Source organism: Solea senegalensis, linkage group LG14 (assembly GCF_019176455.1).
Source record: "Solea senegalensis isolate Sse05_10M linkage group LG14, IFAPA_SoseM_1, whole genome shotgun sequence".
Taxonomy (NCBI): domain Eukaryota; kingdom Metazoa; phylum Chordata; class Actinopteri; order Pleuronectiformes; family Soleidae; genus Solea; species Solea senegalensis.
Window position 1 is genome coordinate 9,125,303 of NC_058034.1, and position 18,934 is coordinate 9,144,236.

An 18,934-nucleotide genomic window follows, 5' to 3' on the forward strand; every position below is an offset into this window, starting at 1 on the left:
TGTGTCTGCTTCTAAGTCATTTTAGCGTTCTTTGAATTATATACTCACAAACACTAGAGAGAGATAAATCAGTAAAAACAAAAGAGAAACCGACATTTCACAATCATCGTCATTTTTGAATGGAGGGAGGAAAAGTGTGAAATGCGGTCCAGTGTGCAGATTCATCTTTTATTTATCTTGTTCCCACACAGACAAAGAGCTATAACTTCACTTTCAAAGCTCCTCGCAGGCTGCCAATGGTGTGCAGAGACCTGCCGGAATTTGACACGGGTGCCCCTTTGTCTTCAGTATATATTCAGTGTCAGTTTGACGTTCAGCAGAGGTCAGCGCATGTGCAGATATAGTGCCAACCATTATACTGGATAATGAACACAGCACTGAACAAATGCCACCCTCCCCTGCACAGCAGTGAGACAAGTTTGTAGACGCTTCCTCTTCCTTTGGTGTAACATGAGGGCAAGACAATACTCTAGTATGGTGGATATACTGTAACCTGCTTTCTTCCTCTTTTTTTTTTTTTTGCACGGGGAGGTAAGACTCCCAAAGGTGTCATTCTTCTGAACCTCTCTGGTGGAGCAGAAGATAATAATGTCATGACCAGTAAATAATTGCATGCCTCAATGGGGCATATGTCAATATGATATTCTATATGTCCTTCACCCCTGATAGTCCTTGACCAAACAGATAGGTGCCTTTGCTTCTCCCCGACACTGTCATCTGCTATTTACTACAGGCAGACAAACACACAGGGAGGCAGATGCGGAGGAGTGAAAAAAAAAAAGCAAAGCTGTTTAATCTTTCGGTGCTATCTTACTATATGTGCTGTAAAATTGAGCCTTGAGGTGATTTTTAATCTCTCTTTCCCCTTAATCTTAAATATTGTAAACCTGAAGGCCATTTGGCAAGGTCTGCAAAGTAAGACTTCATGGGAGTTGGGCAAATGCGTAAAAAGTACATTATCAAACCCTGATCCTTGTCACAGCCAGTGAGAGGAGGGAAATGAAGAATGCCTCAAAATCTTTTTCCTTGCTGCAAAATGAACCTGTCATCTCACGATGAGACTTAAAGTGCACAAAAAAATCCCGCCGACTCGTCCCTCAGTTCAACATCTCACCTCCTTTAGCTCCCTCCACCGTCTCATTCATATCACCCTCTCAGTCCCTTCCTCACTCTGTCAGTCACGGTATTCAAACGAAAAGAAAACGGCTTACCATGATGATAAAGGTGACAGGTCCTATGAAACTCCATATGAAATGATTATCCACACTTAGCCAGCACCTATGACAAAGGACAAACACACTTCAGATTTGAGAAGCAACACAAATATCAGCTTTGTATTTCTGTGTCTGCAGCTGAAGTAGTTAGACGGAAATCCATTTTTGGTAACATTTAGTGCATCATTTCTAGCTAATATTTAACTTGGAGCACATTTAAACGCTCATATCAAAGGCTGAATATTAAAACAGAGGGCCGACCCCAAGTAGCTGGGTTTTAGCTGGGCTATGGCCATTAATCTATGTAAAAGGCTTTTCAGCATGGTGCTCTTCTCTTTAAGGGAGCATTTACAAACAAGAGGTCACAGGAGGGTCTTTGAGCAGAAAGGCATTAATGTAGCTGCGCCCCCTGAAACCACAGTGTTGAGTCTGTCAGCCACTTTCAAATGACATAAAAATTGAGCAGCTGCCCATTCCTGTCAGAGTTGAAGCAGGCGCCGTACATTACGCGCAGACGGTTTTTGCAGAGACTATGAGTAGATTTTCTTTTTCAAAAGTCGCTCGTACAAACACGGCGGGTAAGTTTACACCACAGTGTCCAGCACGTCTCAGAATGCAGCACTCACGCTTTCTTGGTTCCATAGCTCCGGTAATCAATGGCTGCAGAGACGCCGACCACGATAGCAGGGAAGAGATAACCGGACACGTAGTAGTACTTCTTCCGCGAGTATTCACTTTCGAAGACCTCTACAAGCATGAGGTAAAGCTGGACGCCCTCCAGACACATCCACGAGAACGAGGCCAAAAAGAAAAAATGAAGGATCCCTGCGATGATGGCACATCCAACCTACACCAGAACATTTGAACAATATACTTGAACGATGAACCACAGTTAGTGTGTGGAATAATGTCAATGTGTCACATAGTCTCAGATAGGTAAATATGACATATCCCATCATCTTAAAAGACGACCTTCTCATTCTCAACCCATTCAATTCAACACATTAAAATTACATATACATATACACATACATAAGTAGATTTAATCATATAGCTCAGAACATGATTGAGTTTGTTAAATGTATTTGTGTGCTTATAGAAACTGATGGAAAAAACAAGTTAACATTTATATGGATGCAGTCACAGTGTCTGCAGCTTTAAGCAAAAAAATAGACTTGTCAGGTGGAAGACATGGCTCCTTAATAATGTATATTAATGGTGCTGTCCCTCTAGCGTCAGGGACAAGCTGGGAAGGTTAAAAACAAACAATGCTTTAAGTCTCATCAATTTCACTCTGAAAGGGTATTTTGCTTTGTCGTGTGTGTGTGTGTGTGTGTGTGGGGGTGTGACACTAAAGGCAAAAGACAAAGAGAGAAGGTATGAATCAAAACTGAATCAATAGGTTGCAATCGTCACAGCTTACCCTGGGTTCCGTCATATCGATACCAATTAGGAATATTAACTCAGCGATGAAGAGATTAATGCACAAGTTTTTGTGGATGGTGTTGCGGTCACTCTGCAGGCCCCGGAAGAAGCAGAAGGTGAAGATGCTGATGGTGAGGCAGACGAGGGACACCACGATCCCAACGCGGGTGATGACGGTAAGCAGTAGCTCATGGACTCTGTCGTTGACCTGGGGGAGGTGAATGAGAAACGATTACATATTACAATTGATGAGTTGGAAACATTCAGTTTGCGAGGAGGAGCTGAAATAATATTATTTATCACCAACTCCTTTCAGATTTTAAAATGATTTAATAATAAGGAACTCCTCATTTTTTCTATCTATAAATCTATGAAACTGTTATTGACTTGCACAAATTAAAAAAAAACAGACATACTGAGACTTCGCGATGGGCCATGAGGATGGCGAAGTTGGTGAGATGACTGCAGGAGCAGGTTGTGTGTGTTTTATTGGAATCCAGGAGTTTGCAGCCTTGGGTGGACCAGTAGCCCATCATGCTCCTCTCAGAGTAATTCCAGAAGGAGCAATTGGAGTTGAAGTAGTGCTCCATCTGCAGATAACAAGAGATATGGTTAAGTGTCCAAATAATTGACTGCCTGAAATTGAAGTACATGTAGAACACGGAGGCCATTTACCCCCTACTCATACAAAGTATTTTTTCCACAATGACATGGATGAGGATTGTTCACTCCACAGCTCTTATGAGGCAATTCATATGTTGTATCTCATTTGGCACATGCCTGCAAAATACACCCAAGCATGCTTGCTGGTGCTGAGGCCTTAATAATGGAGACGCATAATTGTTTGACGGCATGTCTTTAGAATTGCACAATTTCTCTGATAAAGAATGGAGTAACACATGGCCCTCTGGGAGCTCTCGTGACAACTTTAAGAGACGGAAGATAATTGGTGCTCCAGTAATTTCATCCTAGATTGTATGGCTAATCTAGGAGCTAATTCCCCCACTATAAAAGAAAATGGGTATCATTTGTATCCCAATGTTGATTAAAGAATTAGTTTTCATTAAGAATTCACTAAAGACTCCTTTAATTTGATGTTCAATGACTTAAATAAACTGGTGACTGACCCAGACAGACATTTACAATTCAAATTGCAGATTCCCTCCTGCAGTTTTTTTGTTTTTTTTTAAATATGACCTCTCATTTCATTCGAGCTGGGAGACTCACATCAATGTGCTCCAGGGTAAAAATCACTGGGTCATTAATGAATACGCGGCTGGACTCCTTGTTGATTGAGGCAGCAATGATGTCGGAATTGACAGCCACCGACACGTTACGACCATAAGCCTCGTTGGCCATCTTTATGGTGGCGTTTTCTGTACTCAGGAACTGGCCCAAGTTTTTGTAGAGGACAAAAACCAGCTTGGCGACGCCTGTAAACCGAAAAGACATCAGAGAATGAGGAAACGTCAGGGTTCTGTAAGAATAACAATGTAATGTAAACAGTACACAGTTTGTCTTTCATAAACATCAAAATGCATTCCGTCGTCCGGAGGTTTATTTTCGGTGTATGCGACAAGAATGTGGCGCTACAAATCAGTGCAAGGTCAGTTTTGAAAGATTTGATATGCATCCGTTTAAATTACAAGACTCCCTCTTGTCATGCTTCTCCACTAATACTATTCATGACTGGAAACTAGAGTGGAAGTGGGAGAAAAAGGCACATAAATATATGTGAGTACTTGTCCAATTGAGCTGAGTGAACCAGAAGAAGCCAGAAGTTGTTCACTCATGAATAAAACTAAGTAAAGTCATTCCCGTGTGTGGGAGTTTTTCCACTTTTGATACACACATAGATTCATTTTGTAGTTGCTCAAACACTGAATAAGCCCTTTGTCATATTAGATGAAAAAGGCATCATCTTTTTTCTTTTCTCTTTTTTCTTGGGTAAATGAAGGAGAGCTTACCATTCCGGCTGTTGAGCTTCACAGTGTTGGCCGAGAGCTGGATTGAGATCCCACCCTTACTGGATTGTGGGAATTTAAAATCCTGAACCTGGCCGTCTGTGCTGAGCACGTACACATCTAGGACTGGCAGGTGCAGGGAGGTTACAGAAGAAAGATGCAGGTAAAAAGACAACAAGATGTTATTATATAGTCATTATAGTCATTATATAACTTTGATTCCAGGACAAAGATCACGCCAAAGCTTTTTTTTCTGACATTTCTACACACAGTGAAATGTTGCAGCGATTAAAGGGGAGCTGACAGAGCTGCACAATAAATATGTCAGTCACAGGTTGATAATTTTATTGCACTCAGACTTTCTCTAATGTGCATAAAAACAGTGCTGAGAAAATGACCTTCATTTATGCCGAGGAAAATAAGGGAACTAAGCGGAGGCTGTGGATAAACAATGAAGTTTTTCTGACTCCACAGCAGGCTAATGTTCACATTAATGTATAGAGTTACAAGGTCTCGACGCATACATTTGTAAACTAAGCGTGCGCAATCAGACGATCCAGTCTATTTAATTGTCTGATATTCATCACGTTGTCAGTAAGCGACTCGTTAAACCTAATATGCGTTGTTCTTCTATTCCCCTGAGGTTTAAAGGCTTATTATGAAAACAAGTCCATTTTCAAGTGGCAGGCCTTGTTTTCCTATCACAAGAGTTGCTCTCAACGAATTGAAAGTAATCAAATTAACTGTGCTTGCATCAGTGGAGAATGCTTGTCATTTGTTCGCCACAAACTCCGCCTTACTTACTTATATTGTCTGCAGGAACTTTGACAAAGGCGGGTTCCATGAGGTTGTCGGCAAGGACGAAGGCCCCCTCTTCCAGAGTATCCAGTAACATGGTGGCTGCGTGCGTTTGCTCTGTGCTGTTCATGTCCTGCCAAGATTTCAAGGCCTCTGGTCGCAGAAGGTTATCTACTGTGTCCACAATGGCCTGTGTCCAAACAAAAAAACACCAACAAACATAAATGCAAATAAAAACCAAAGACACTCGAGTGTCTTGGAAAGGGGGGGGAAAAAAAAGAAAGCATGCATAAAGCAGATACATAAGCAGTGACATGCATGACAACGTCTGATGTGATTTAAATAAATATGATGAGGGAAAAATAATACAGGGCAATATTTTTGAAAGTCTATTGATTATGAAGGAGAAACTGCAGATGGAGAGAGTTGGTGCAGATTCAGTTTCTTTTTCAAGGACATTGCCTCAGGGCAAACGCCGGGTCACAGTGTATTGAGCCTATTTGCTCTGTCCAATAACAAGGTATCAGGGTTCTGTTTAAGTGCCAAAGGCTGTTCAAATTCTCTCATTTCAATGTTCAGCATCATTTTTCTTCTCTTTAACTCCTGAACTGGAGTCAACTCGTACTTAAACACAGATTTTGTATTTAGTCTTCCCGAAATGCATGCTGCAGAATGCAAATAATAGATGTGATGTGTTTTTGTCATGAAATGGATGATTCCTGCAAACCTTTTTCCCCCTCCACACTTCCCACCATGACGCTTGGCTTTCTTGGGGAAATAAATTAAATCAATGTGTCTAATCAGGCCGTGGCTAGTGGAAAGGCTGGGGGTGTGGGGGGCTGCTAATGCGATGTTGTGTCAAGTATGGCAGATGTCAGATACTGCTGACTCAACAATCTGTGGTCCCAGATCCTCTCATTCTCTCATTAGTCAAATAAGTGCTGTCATTCCATTTGCAGTGACAAACCTTCTCTCATACTGTCAGTACCTCTGACTTTAAATCCACATGTCGTGACATTAAAAACCAAATTGATGATGTGACATTTTTAAGAGAGGTGCTGAGACGCTGTGTGTGTATTTTTTTTTTCCCCCCCATTTTTTTTTTTCCTCTTTTCTTTTTATGAGTGCATGGCCGTTGACTGGCTAATTAGCTCAATCCATTTTAATACCCTCCCAAAGGAGAGATCTGGATTGTGGTGGGTGACTTTGGTGGCAGGTGTAGGACAATGAGCTCCCTAATGGTAGAAAGATATATATGGATGAAATACTTTGATGTGTGATCCTGATAGCATTCAATGAAACGAGGAAAAAAAAAAAAAAAATGATTTGACCTAAGTGACCCTATTACACACATACAGCTTCAGATTTGCACCTATAATTTATGAAACAAATGATTTCTATGACCTTAAACCTGTGTTCTGGTGAATTTTTTATATTACTTGTGATGAAAGGTCAGGTCGTGGTCCTTCAAAAAAAAAAGGAAAAAAAAGAAGCGCGGACGGGAATCAACATGTATAAAAGCAGCGGAAATTTAAACAATGCAGCAGTTTCTTTAGTAAGTGAATAATGAGAGGAACGTAAGGGTGTTTGTTTGTCGTGGTGTGTGCTACCAGACGTGCAATACTGAACTGAACGTAGACGAGAATGAAAAACAAAATAAACCATAACTGTCAATGCATAGAGGGGAAGAAAAAAACAAAAAACAAAAAAACTCAGCGACACATCCATGAAAAGAAGTCACCGCAGTAACTGGAGATGACATCTCTCTGACTGGGTGCAAGAGCATCTGTGTATTAGGCAATTATTCAAAAACAAAAAAACAAAACAGGAAGCACAGGGAGGAGGGAGTACATGACAATGCAGAGCACATGCTGCTGAACTTGGGTTGGGGCATTATCAGGAACAGAGCAAGGGGCAGCAGCAAGTGAGTGGACAGAAGCATTTCTCCAGTACCTTCATGTACGCCCTGCATGTCCTTTCTCGTTTTTGAAGCTTTTTTATTTGAGAAAAAAAAAACAAAAAAAAAGAACAGAGACATAATTTGCACAAGATCAAGCTTCTCAAATGATTTGTAAAGACAAGGTGCTGGTTGGACTAAATATTCAGCGACGTTTCCAGCCACTGAGGTGTCTCATGTGCTGCTGACCTGCTTGACGACCACAAAGTGCTTTGGCTAATGTTAATTAACCAAACACAGACAGAATACAGAAGTCTCCTCCTCGTCAGAGTCTAAAACCATGCAACCATTTTGTTTCTGCTCTGTTTGTCTCACAACATATCTGACTTTGAAACAGGGACTAAGGGGACCAATAATAACAACAACAAGCTGTATTACCGCAGTGTTATTCGGGAGGAAGACCAAAGGGAAAAAAACAAACCAACAAAATAAAAATAATTTGCATTTCTAAGTTGACAGATAAACCCCCACAGGTCATGTAAACCTTGACTGCAGAGTGATTCAGCAAGAGAGAGGTTGTGGGAAAATTCAGTCAAGGATTTTCTTTAAATAGTGATGTGTTTTTTTTTTAATACCTTGTTAAAACTCCGTCCAGCTGAATCCTTCTCACTGGGTCTGAGCTCCTGCAGCTGAGCATCCAGAATGTCCACAAGCTGCTCCATGAGGCGCACTGAGGAGCTGACATCCCCAGCAAAGATGGGGCCTTTAGTGTGCTTTGCTAACTCATTGGCGAGGTTCGCTGCATTTTCACCGCTGCGGATCTGCGGGGGGTGGAGTGGGTTGGGGGGTGGAGTTGGGTGGAAGGGAGAGTAAATGAGTGTCAGAGGAATGCAAGAAAAAGCGACTTTGCGGGTTCTTCACATCTGCAATTCTGACTTATCACACTTAAACAAGTCCTTGAAATGCTATTTATGAACAAAGGGTTTAATGTTTTCTTCGAGCAGGAGATGTTGCCATGGTAGCATTTTTTTTTTTTTACTGTGTGGTGAAGTAAAAAAAAAAAAGTACAAAAAACAAGTACACACAGGACATATCTGCTCCTCGATCTGCATGCATTAAACTCAGAGTAGAGGAAATACAAAGAGTTCATGTAAAAGGCCCTTACATTTAAGGGGAACAGTAATTTTCTCCAAAGCTGCTTTATATTAAAGGCATAATATCATCTAACTTTCATCTACTGTGTCTGCTCTACTTAAAAGCGAGTTGGGTGTCACATTTTTCTTTAATATATAATTTTGCAGTTCTTCTGACTGCAATGCGAGACATTTAGTGCTTTAGTTGTCCTATAAAATTCATATCAAAGTCTTCTTTTCCAGACTCCTTCTATAGCTGACAAATGCAGCTTTCAAGCTAATTTGACCCAGATTTACTCCCATCTTTGCAACAGTGAGAAAGACATTCAGAGTTGACGTCTTCCATAAGGACGTGTTTTTATTATTTTGTCTGCACCTTCTTTGTTTTTAAGAAACACATTCTGCTTAGGAGGAAAACAGTGAGGCATTGCCTATACAAACCTTCTGGGCTACTTGGTTGACCCAGTGGGAGGTGCAGTTGCTGAGATCAGGGCCCTTTGGGTGCCAGGCCCCAGTGGAAAGGACACATAAATAAGAGGCTGTGCCTGACAGGGAAAACAAGAACAGAGTAGTCAAGTTCAGTCAAGTCACGTCTAATTTATTTACTCATGAAGTCCTTTACTTGGCAGCGAAGGACAAATTAGAGATTTAAAAAAAAGAAGAGGAAAATGCAACCGAACAACATATTTACAAACATGCAAAATCATTAAAATGGCCACATCGTCTGCTTGAGCATGCACACAGAAACATCAGCCCAGGCATATTTTGTTTTCACTATGTTAGGCTGCTTCAGTGCTGTCAGAGGACAAATTACAGAGAAATTGCTGGATTCAGTAAACTACCAAACACATAGTGTCACAAATGTTTCTGCAAAGTAAATTCTCTCTAAAAAAAAAAATTCAACAGCTTATCGAGCCACTTTTACCCCATCGTAATTAGCCCTTATTTCACACACACTCAAATGAGAGATTCATGTCTCTAAGCCGGCTCTGAGAGACACAGTCGTTACGGATTTTGTAATCATGTTTTCAACCTGGAATGATACAGTCAAAAGCAAAAACCATTACCACCATTACATCAGTCCTCACTGATTCCAAGTGCATCCACTCAGTCTAGTGCTTACACATCATAACAACAAGTGTAAGGGAGAATATCAGGCAGATCTAACAAACTCTTCAGGTCACACTGAAAGCAGCAAGTGCTGTATGTGGCCCCGAGGTGAGCACAGGCCCTGTTTACCTCGCGTTCCTTTGGGGCAAGGTCGTTCCACAAGCATGCCCCTCTGGGTCTGAGGCCACATTATATCTCTTCTCTCTGTGGCTTCGCAGTAACGCTGGGGTAAAGGGAAGGACTCCAGAGGTGGAGGGGAAGTAGTCTGTAGAATCACGGGAGGTGGCTTGGGTGCTCCCCTGCTGCCTTCCTTGAGCCCTGTTGTGGCAGTAGTGTTGGCCACGCCCCGGTGCACTGTGGTTGTTGTGGTGGCGGTTGTAGTTCTCTGAGGCTGAGGGGATGTGGTGACTTCTGACAGTGGTGGAGCTGTGAAGAGAGAGAGGGTAAAGACACATTACATTAGGGTGGAGCAGGAGTTTGGTTCTCAGTGGCATACATATTTCTCATGATAAACACGATGCCGTTATGGGGATACAAAGAACAACAAAACTGTAGTTTGAACCATGGCAGCAGTTTCAAGCCTGCTCATTAGTGTGGCCACCTGGGACACATAATGTGGTTAATATCAAAAATGTTGGTAACGACATTTTGGAAGGGATTCAAACCCTGACCTTCTCATGGGCCCTCATGTACCACGAAATTTTAATGGCGAGTCCACGGAGTAACATCCTTAATTTTTTTTTTTCTCAAAATGTTCAACACTTTAATGCGTATATATCCAAGTATCCTGTTGTGTAAATTGCTGCTAAGTGCTTTGTGCAACAAGCGTATTTGCCTTCCCATTGACTATGGCTTATCCGAGGCACTCAGTCTGCACTGAACAAGACAATAATTACAGTAACATCCTCCTGGCTGGCAATCATTCTTGCCTGGGAGATTTTGTGGCATGGCTGATTAAATTTCACTAGAGCAACACAGAACCTGTACGCGTACCACTGGTGCCTGAACCTTCATTTTACAGTCGTTTCTCCCTACAACTCTGATAAAAACAGGTGTGCAGTAACTCATGCAATGCCCCAGGCAAAAACAATATGTTTCAGTCCTGGGAAAGGAGAAAATAGTGCACTCTTTACATTTAACATGAGGCACTATGGAGAAAAGTGTGAGGACATTTGTCATATGATACGGCAGAGAAAAGTGGGCAGCACTGTAATTACATATCATAAAAGTCAAACATGAGGGAGTTTTCATAGATGAAATGTCTGTAAATACAAAGTATTTGATACTGCACACCGCACTGTACGAAAGGGAAAAAAAAAGGAAGTGCTATATCCGTCAAAGGAGCTCTGATTGGAATGCAATGTGCACAGTGAATCTAATCACATTTGAGTACTTTGATTTCCTCCATTAGGCTGCCTGTAGAGCATGCAGCAAATGTGAAGAGGTGCCGTTGCACAGCTCGAGCCGAGCACTGACACTCTTGGTAGTACAACCGCTGGTGAAAACATCGACGAGATGCAGCGACAAAGACGGGGAGACAGGACGGGGGAGACGGGGGGAGGGGCAAAATAAATGCACACAAAGAAAATGATGTCAGGAGGAATTCATAAACATGTGAGAGAAGAGGAAGAAGTCTGTTTCTCTTTCTGTGGAGAGTGGGCTCTCACTGAATAATGGGGTCAGGCATCAGGCTGTAAACCACCCCTCCTACACTTGCTAAACACGAGCACACACAACACGCACAAGTGCTACAAACACCACATGCCCCGTGATGTGGATGAAAGGCTTCAGCTCAGTTGAGCTGAAGGGAAATCGTCTTTGAGGCTGGTTGCTACCTGTGGACTATTAGGCTGTATTGACCGGGTGAGGGGCCACACGGCAGAGTAGTAGCTAGCACTGGTGCCTGCAGGAAAAAGAATTTGCAACCCGTTCTGAACAAGGGCCTTCCTGCACAGAGTTTGCATGTTCTCCCTTGTGTGTGTGTGTGTGTGTGTGTTGTCTCTGAGTTTTCTGATTTGCTCCCACAGCCCAAAAACCTGCAGAGGTTAACTGGACACTCTAAATTGACCGAATGTGAGAGTGAATGGTTGTTTGTCTCTGTGTGTTGACCCCGCGATGCACTGGCGACCAGCCGGGATTGGCTGCAGCGGCTCCTGCGACCCTCATGTGGAGGAGAAAGCGGTAGACAATGAATGAATAAATGACCCGATGAGATGACTCTGTGTTCTCTCTCCTGGTGGGACGACATATACACACAAACACACACACAAGCAGGTGACATAAAGGTGCACACAGCTGACTGGATGTTTTGACACTGAGCTGAAGGCAGACCTGGCTGGCTGAATTCACCGAAGCATCCTTTTCTCCTGTCTCTCCTCCCCTGTACCTGCATCCTTTTACTTAACAGTGAGATTCACGGCTGCTCGGCCTGTCAAAGTGGCTGAGACAAAAACCTGTGCTGAGTGTCCTCGCAGCAGTAGCATTTAGCAAGGTAAATGGTCTGTATTTATACAGCACTTTTCTAGTCCTGATGACCACTCAAAGCTGCTTCACATTACAGTTTTGCCTTTCACACATTCACACAGCGCATCTATGCGCGGCTCGTTTTCTATCGCACATCTTTCATACCCACTCGAACGCTGCCGGCACGGCCATCAGCGGCAACGTGTCCAAAATACATCGACATGTAGACAACCTCCAAGTTGCGAGACGACTCGCTCTACCACTGAGCGACAGTCGCCCCCAGGTGACAGTAAAAGTCCAAAAAAAGGAAGTCAAAATACCACCGTAAATGTCATACTCACATGTAATATTGCAGCAATGAAATATTAATGTCTGTGTTGACAAAGTGTGAAAATATTTTTTCAGGGGTCAGGGTTGCATTAAACTTCCACAAGATCCCAGGCCCTCTACGGGGCCCATTATAGGTTTTTCATTTCCAAAATATGAAAGATAATAATGATAAGATCCACGTCTTTGTGGGTGGGGAGTTTAGAATCCAGACAGAAATAAAATGAAAATGAATCACTGTTAGGCAGCATGATTTAGGATAAAGGGCTCGCAACTACAACCAATAAATCAAACGCGGCATCGGCTGTGATCTCAGCACATTCCTCTTGCATGTCAACTAACAACTATATCTTGTCTGCCCGCCTCACTCAAGAGGGCCGCTTGTCATGACCTGCTGGGATGTCGAGCTCCACGCTCTAGTTACAAATGAACAATACAATTTCTTTGAAGTGCTTTTTTTTTACTGCTACCTGCTATCGGCAGAGAGACTGGGGAGGAAATTAATGTTAGTTTTATTAATGTTAATTCGAGGCTACAACTAATGGGCTTGGCTCTCCTAAAGCTTTTGGGAAAGGGATTGCAACATGTATGGATTTCGCTGTTGGGAAAAAGGTGTGAGGTGGATTTGCTTACCCAGTGTCTGTGCGGCATAAGACAGGAAATCCGAAAAAGAAACACGACTATGCTGACGTTGCTCAACGTTGTTTACCTATGCGTGCACCATCACAGACTACAGCTGTACGTGTCCAAGGAATAGTGTGAAAATGACATAAGCAGAGGGGCTAAAATGATTCAGTCGGGAGGTGTCAATTTAATGTTTGTGATGCACACTAATCCTCTTTCCCTTTGTGAAAAAAGAGGCTAATGTGGATGTAGGCTATGTTTCCCTGCAAGACTCATACATAAACAATGCAGCCTCTATGACCACTGCTGTTTCTGTGTACATATAGCGTGTCTACCCATAACCCTGCCAGCAAAAGAGTAATCTCATTACCTTTATGATTTAGCTTGGTTTAATTTAATCCAATTCAAAATGTAAGGAATTAACCTATAGGTTAGGGTATTGAATTGTTTTTCCCCCCCATACCTTTTATGAGTCATCACTAAGACTTGAAATGACTGTTTTTGTCTGTGGAAACATATGCCTAACACAATCATTGTGCAGTATTCTTTTGATTAAATGACAGAGATGATGACATCTAGACTATCGGACAGGGAGACACGGATCCAGGCTGTATTAGGAATGTTGTCAGAGCATATGCAAACATATAGCCATCCACACACATGTTTAGATTAGACTTTACCCGGACTCAGTATTCATGTCGGGATGAAAAATGAAAGCTGACAGCATGTGTGTCTTTTATATTATGCTTAATGACTTCACTTTTAGTCGGCACTGCATGGCTGTTCATCTGGGTAATGTTTCAAACACATTATCAGGTGATGTTTATCTTGCGGGGGAAGAAAAATGGTAAGAAAAAAAAAAGATGGTGAGGGAACCCACACAAATCATTTATTTTAGCTAATTTCCCACATAAAAAGTTAAAAATGATTACCAGCTCTGACTCATCCCATGTCTATACCCCACTCTGCCATGGCTTTATCTCGTGGCGATGTAAAACAAGGCTGCTTAGGGGATTTGCCTTTGTTCCCATTTTAGTGGGACACTGATTTTGTGCTAGAGTTAGAAGAAAAAAAAAAAGTGTCTTTTGGGAACTGAAATGTGGCTCCTGGGTGGTAATCACCGCCAAATGGAAAAAGAATAGAAAAGAGTTAACAAGTCGATGGAACTCAGACAATTCAAAATCTGTTTCTGCCATTAGGACCATGCTTGTTTTTTGTGTGGAGACCAAGAGAATATGGTGGGTGGAAAATACACGAATAGCCCACCAGTTTTCAAAACATCCAGCACTGAGTGTATGTTAATTGAAATGAGACGTTGAACTGTGAAAAAAAACAAACAAACAAAAGTGTAAATTATTCCCACTGCTAATGCTGCTGCTGAAATATCGCTGTTTCACTCGCTCAGTCCTCGCTGGACGCGGCCGTGCTTATGGAAATGGAGCTGTTCTTGAGTATGAAATAGTGTGATGATTTATAATACATTTGTGATGCATTTTGATATCTACCAATAATAACAATAATACACAAAGGAAATTGCATTACACGTCTTTCACTCTGTTGCATTTGTTGCCGTGGAGGGGAACATGGCGTGTGATTGCTTGGGTATCAGCAGTAAATATGAAGAAAGCTGAGAGAAAATTCACATAATTTCCCAGGAGTCGTGTCCTTCTGAGGGTGTGTACAGTATACGTCCATGTCGTTGGGAACAAAACCTAATAGCTGGATTATGTTATTTACTGCTGTGTCCAATATTTTTCTTTCTCACAACACAAACACATTGATTCATATGGGCACAGCCAGGCAGGCAGTCAGAGTGCACTCCCACACATCCATCCATGCATTCTTACAAACACATGTACACATTCATATACACCCTCACACACAAAATGACACCAAAGTATAGAGAACAGACAAAGCAGCTGCCAGACACCAGCCTGCCTTACCCCTTGCAGCTCTCTCTCAGTACAGTACGTGCCTCAAATTTCAAGCATTAACTCTTAAGTGTGCCAAGCGGACTGATATTTAATGCTGTGCACACAGAAGGGTGTCTATTTCAGGGTTGTTCGTACACAGTTGCGCACAGACACACACATCCATAAGTTTGCACATGCATACGCACATTAGCACAGCTGGGGAACACGGACCGTCATGCAAATCCACGCACACAGAGATTAAAGGAAAGTAGAAATATGAAGACATGATAATCAGCCCTGGGTAAAAGAAATCTCCTAGAAGGTGTTGGTGTCGGGTAGTGGGGAGTTGACTAATAATTCTATTAATATGCTTCCTTTCACAGACAGACTGTAGTCTGTAGTCGGCCACGGGGCTCAGCCGAGACCATAATCACACTCCCTCCTCTCACTTTCATGTCCAACAACTCTTTGAGAGGTTCTAAATTCATAACCTCGGTTTTGCTGCTGCCCACACGCTCGTACGCTGTCGGTAGATCATTTGGCCACACTGTGCACAGTAGTTCAATATCAGCAGGTGCAGACATTCCAGGGTAAAGTGGTAACTGGCAGCTTGGGACTATGAGCAAACATTATCTCCAGGTACGTGTGTTTGGGTGAGAAATTAATTTGTCCGCCTTGGACTGGCAACAACTGGTCCCGATGTCTCTGGACGTTCAGCACTGGAGAAGCGGCAGAGATCACGATCAGATTTCACAGGAAACAGGTGACCCTCTGACCTCATGTGCTGAGCAGCCTTTATTGCCGCCAGACAGCACACTGGTTAGGTATTATCCCACGATGTAATATCAGAGACACTGTGAACAAGACTGTAAATCCCTATCGTGGGATTGCCCCCCCCTTTTATCGCCCCAGTTAAATTCAGCCCCGATATCGTAACCAAGAATGAGACCAGTGGGTCACGATGTCGAAGGAATAACGTCACGCTGTGTCATAAACTGCTGGTTAAAAATGCTACATGGGAGGAATAAAGAACAGTGGCTGGCATATAGGGAGACACTATAGTAAAGCAGTAAAAAAAGAGGCCTTTTGCTGCAGATACACTCCCCAGTAGTGCCCTAACCTTTGGAAAATTCAAAGATCTATAGACACTTTTAAGTGCTATAAAAATAAGGCACTTGTTGAATCAGTCCATCACTGGTAGTTCATATCTTTTCATAGGTTGTCAATAATAGTAATTGAGATTTTAAAGATTTGAGAAAGTGTCAGTCTATTCTGGGTAATATGGTCGTGTAAATGACAAATATTAAGATGTTCTCTTGGTTAGAATTAGAATTAATGTGTTTCTGGATATATACTATGTTGTGCTCGATTCCTGATTATTATGTACGAGATGTGCGTGTCTGTCCTGTTTTTTTTGCAGTTTTCCAAAGACAGCTGAGGATTTACTTCAATCCGGTCCCTTAGTGTGCAGTCAGAGAGTTGAGCTGAAGAGCGGCCAAACAAGATGCATATATTGTACGTGTCGACATATCCAGATGTAAAGCCATAGCTCACAGATGACAATGGATGAGGAGGAGGAGGCAGAACAATGGAAAGCTACAGTAGAAATAGTATTAAAAAAAAAAGGAGGGGGAAAAAGAGAGACTGAAGAGAGAAAGATAGTCAGACAAAGAGGTAGACTAGGCAGAAAAGGTCAGGCCGACTGCAATAGAGAGATACTGAAAGAGAGCAGTGTAAGCAGACAGACAAAAAAAAACTGCAAAAAAGGAGAATATGACAAGAGAAGAGAAAAACAAAAGCAAAAAAGGTGATTTTCCACATCAATACCCTCTCCTTTCCCATCGCTGTCCACTTGGGCAGCTGACAGAGGGGTGGGGTGCACTGACAAGGCAAACAAACAAATTGGCCGTTTTTTACACATCCTGAGCCCTGCTCCTGTACCACTGCCTAACATGGAGCAGCCACAACTCTCTGCCATTTTAACCTGACCACCTGAGATGGCTGTACAAGCTTCAGGTTGATGTAAAAACTATCCATCGCTCTCTCTGTCTCTCTCTCTCTGTGTGTGTGTTTCCTGTGTTTTTCCTGTAAATGATGCCACGCACAAGTTGACCTCTATGTAGGTGCTGCAGAAGACAGGGATGAATCATGGTGGTGCTTATTCAAGAGTTGTATATTCATCAGACTATAAGAGGTAGGCTCTCTGGGGTAACTGCTAATGCATATGACTCGCAAGCATCTGTAACAGCTGAGCATTTTTGCATTGTAAAGCACTTTCATATCACACATCTACAGGGCATTGTTTTGACCACATGCAGAGTTTTGTAAGCTAATTGGCAAGTCGCCTCCGTGAGCTCTACCTTGTAATTTTAAACAAATTGGGTCATTCTCTTCCTTACGATCCCCACTTGCAAATGTATAATTTGGGGCCGCAGCAAAGACAGAAACTGTATGCAAATGTATTGACATTTAAACAATTAAAGAGGAGGTCTTGATTTGTGTGGGCGTTAACTGCAGCGCTGGGGGCTTTTTTATGGAAGTGATTCAGAATCTAATTTTGCAACAAGGGATGAATAAAAGGTTTCCAAGGCTCACCTGTGTCCCATCGTTCTGTTTGTGCATACTTCTGGTAAAAAAATAGCTTTTGATATGCTTACTCAGTGGTTTGAGACCTTTTTTTAGAGCGTGGCATGAATAAACGGTCCATGGAAATAGGTGCATAATGGGTTTTCTCTGGGCATACCTCATTTAAATCAATTTAATCATCTCATTTGCAAGACGCGACAAAGGAATATGTCTTTCTATTAGCTCCTATACGCAAGAAAGGAAACAGACATGGGGCCACGGTTAAATGAATGGATTATCGCACTGCTGGTCAAAGCTAAAAGAGGAACGTACTGACCCATTTTATGTCCACTTCCTGTGGAGCTGCTCGTTGGACGTGACCCCATCTACTCTCCCATAATCCTACAAGCGATGATCTTGCCTCGACACGAGCGATGTTACTAGACTTGACAAGTACCCAACCGTCTGCCACACAGGGTCTCAAACATTACTGAGATGTGACGGCATTTCCCGACAGAGGGAATCAAGTGACAGTGTCAGTACTGACCCCCACGAGCACACTGACTCATCCTCTGTATTCTGCTTAAAGAGAAAGATCTGAAAAAATCTTGTAAACACAAAACCTACGAACAATTAACACAGCACTGGCATCTACATTAAGAGTTAGCCATGCTCTGCTGTGTTAACAATGCTTTCTGCATGTTCGTGTCATAAAACGAGGCGCTTGCGATAGTTTGAGCAAAACTTAAAACTTGTTGTTTTGTTTTTTTTGCAGAGAACTGTTAAAACATTTACTTGAAAACTTTTAACACCGCAGACGCATTCTGATGGCTTGTTTTAGTGCAGACATCAAGATTTAACAGAGAAGGCGTCCAGTGACAGCCAGAAAAAAAGTGCCATCATTTATGTGCCAACATCAACCATGTGGGAGGACAAGTTTATTGACATCTTGATGATCATCCTGGACCATTCTCCTTTCTACACATCAGCTGCATCTCAACATATATTAGTCAGCTGCAGCAGCAGCAGCAGCAGCAGCAGCAGCAGGCGCACGTCTCATTCGTCAAGACAAGAGAGCAGAGTCCCTGTTGACAATTACATAAAGACGTGTGAGCGGTGGTGCAAATATGGCAGGACAGAGCTGTTTAATAACACCAGTAAATAGATTTTGGATAATGTGTTAATGTCGAGATGAGTCATTAACGTATTTGTGGGGAGCGAGACTGACATGAAGGACGGCAGTTTCCTGTTTGGTTTTTGAGAGTTAACAATTATCGAATGCTTTCTCAAACACACAAACACAGAGGCACCACTCACACGGATAGCATAAATCTAGTCTTATGTCGGGGTGGCTCCTTTAAGAGCCGCTGATCTTGATCAATGATCGGTAATCAGCATCCATTCAACAAATGAATAAATCAATAGAGTGTGCAGTCTGCCTATACACAGCTTATTCCAAGAATCCATAACAGCCAAGCTAAATATAAAGAGCGTTGCAGAG

At 42.3% G+C, this 18,934-nt stretch overlaps 1 protein-coding gene across 28 annotated transcripts in view; it reads right to left on the reverse strand.

Moving 5' to 3' along the window:
• Window positions 1-18,934, reverse strand: part of adgrl2a (adhesion G protein-coupled receptor L2a) — an 88,311-nt gene that overhangs the window by 13,063 nt on the left and 56,314 nt on the right. For 21 of the 28 annotated variants that reach the window (XM_044044110.1, XM_044044088.1, XM_044044099.1 and 18 more), the window contains 11 exons: window positions 9,671-9,967; window positions 8,873-8,976; window positions 7,934-8,119; window positions 7,355-7,393; window positions 5,408-5,591; window positions 4,607-4,729; window positions 3,867-4,072; window positions 3,056-3,229; window positions 2,638-2,847; window positions 1,841-2,061; window positions 1,212-1,278 (listed from right to left, as the gene is read on the reverse strand). In XM_044044110.1, the coding sequence (XP_043900045.1) occupies window positions 1,212-1,278; window positions 1,841-2,061; window positions 2,638-2,847; window positions 3,056-3,229; window positions 3,867-4,072; window positions 4,607-4,729; window positions 5,408-5,591; window positions 7,355-7,393; window positions 7,934-8,119; window positions 8,873-8,976; window positions 9,671-9,967 (1,811 nt within the window). The remainder of the gene's footprint in view (window positions 1-1,211; window positions 1,279-1,840; window positions 2,062-2,637; window positions 2,848-3,055; window positions 3,230-3,866; window positions 4,073-4,606; window positions 4,730-5,407; window positions 5,592-7,354; window positions 7,394-7,933; window positions 8,120-8,872; window positions 8,977-9,670; window positions 9,968-18,934) is intronic. The other 7 variants (XM_044044100.1, XM_044044087.1, XM_044044103.1 and 4 more) reach the window with 1 other exon arrangement.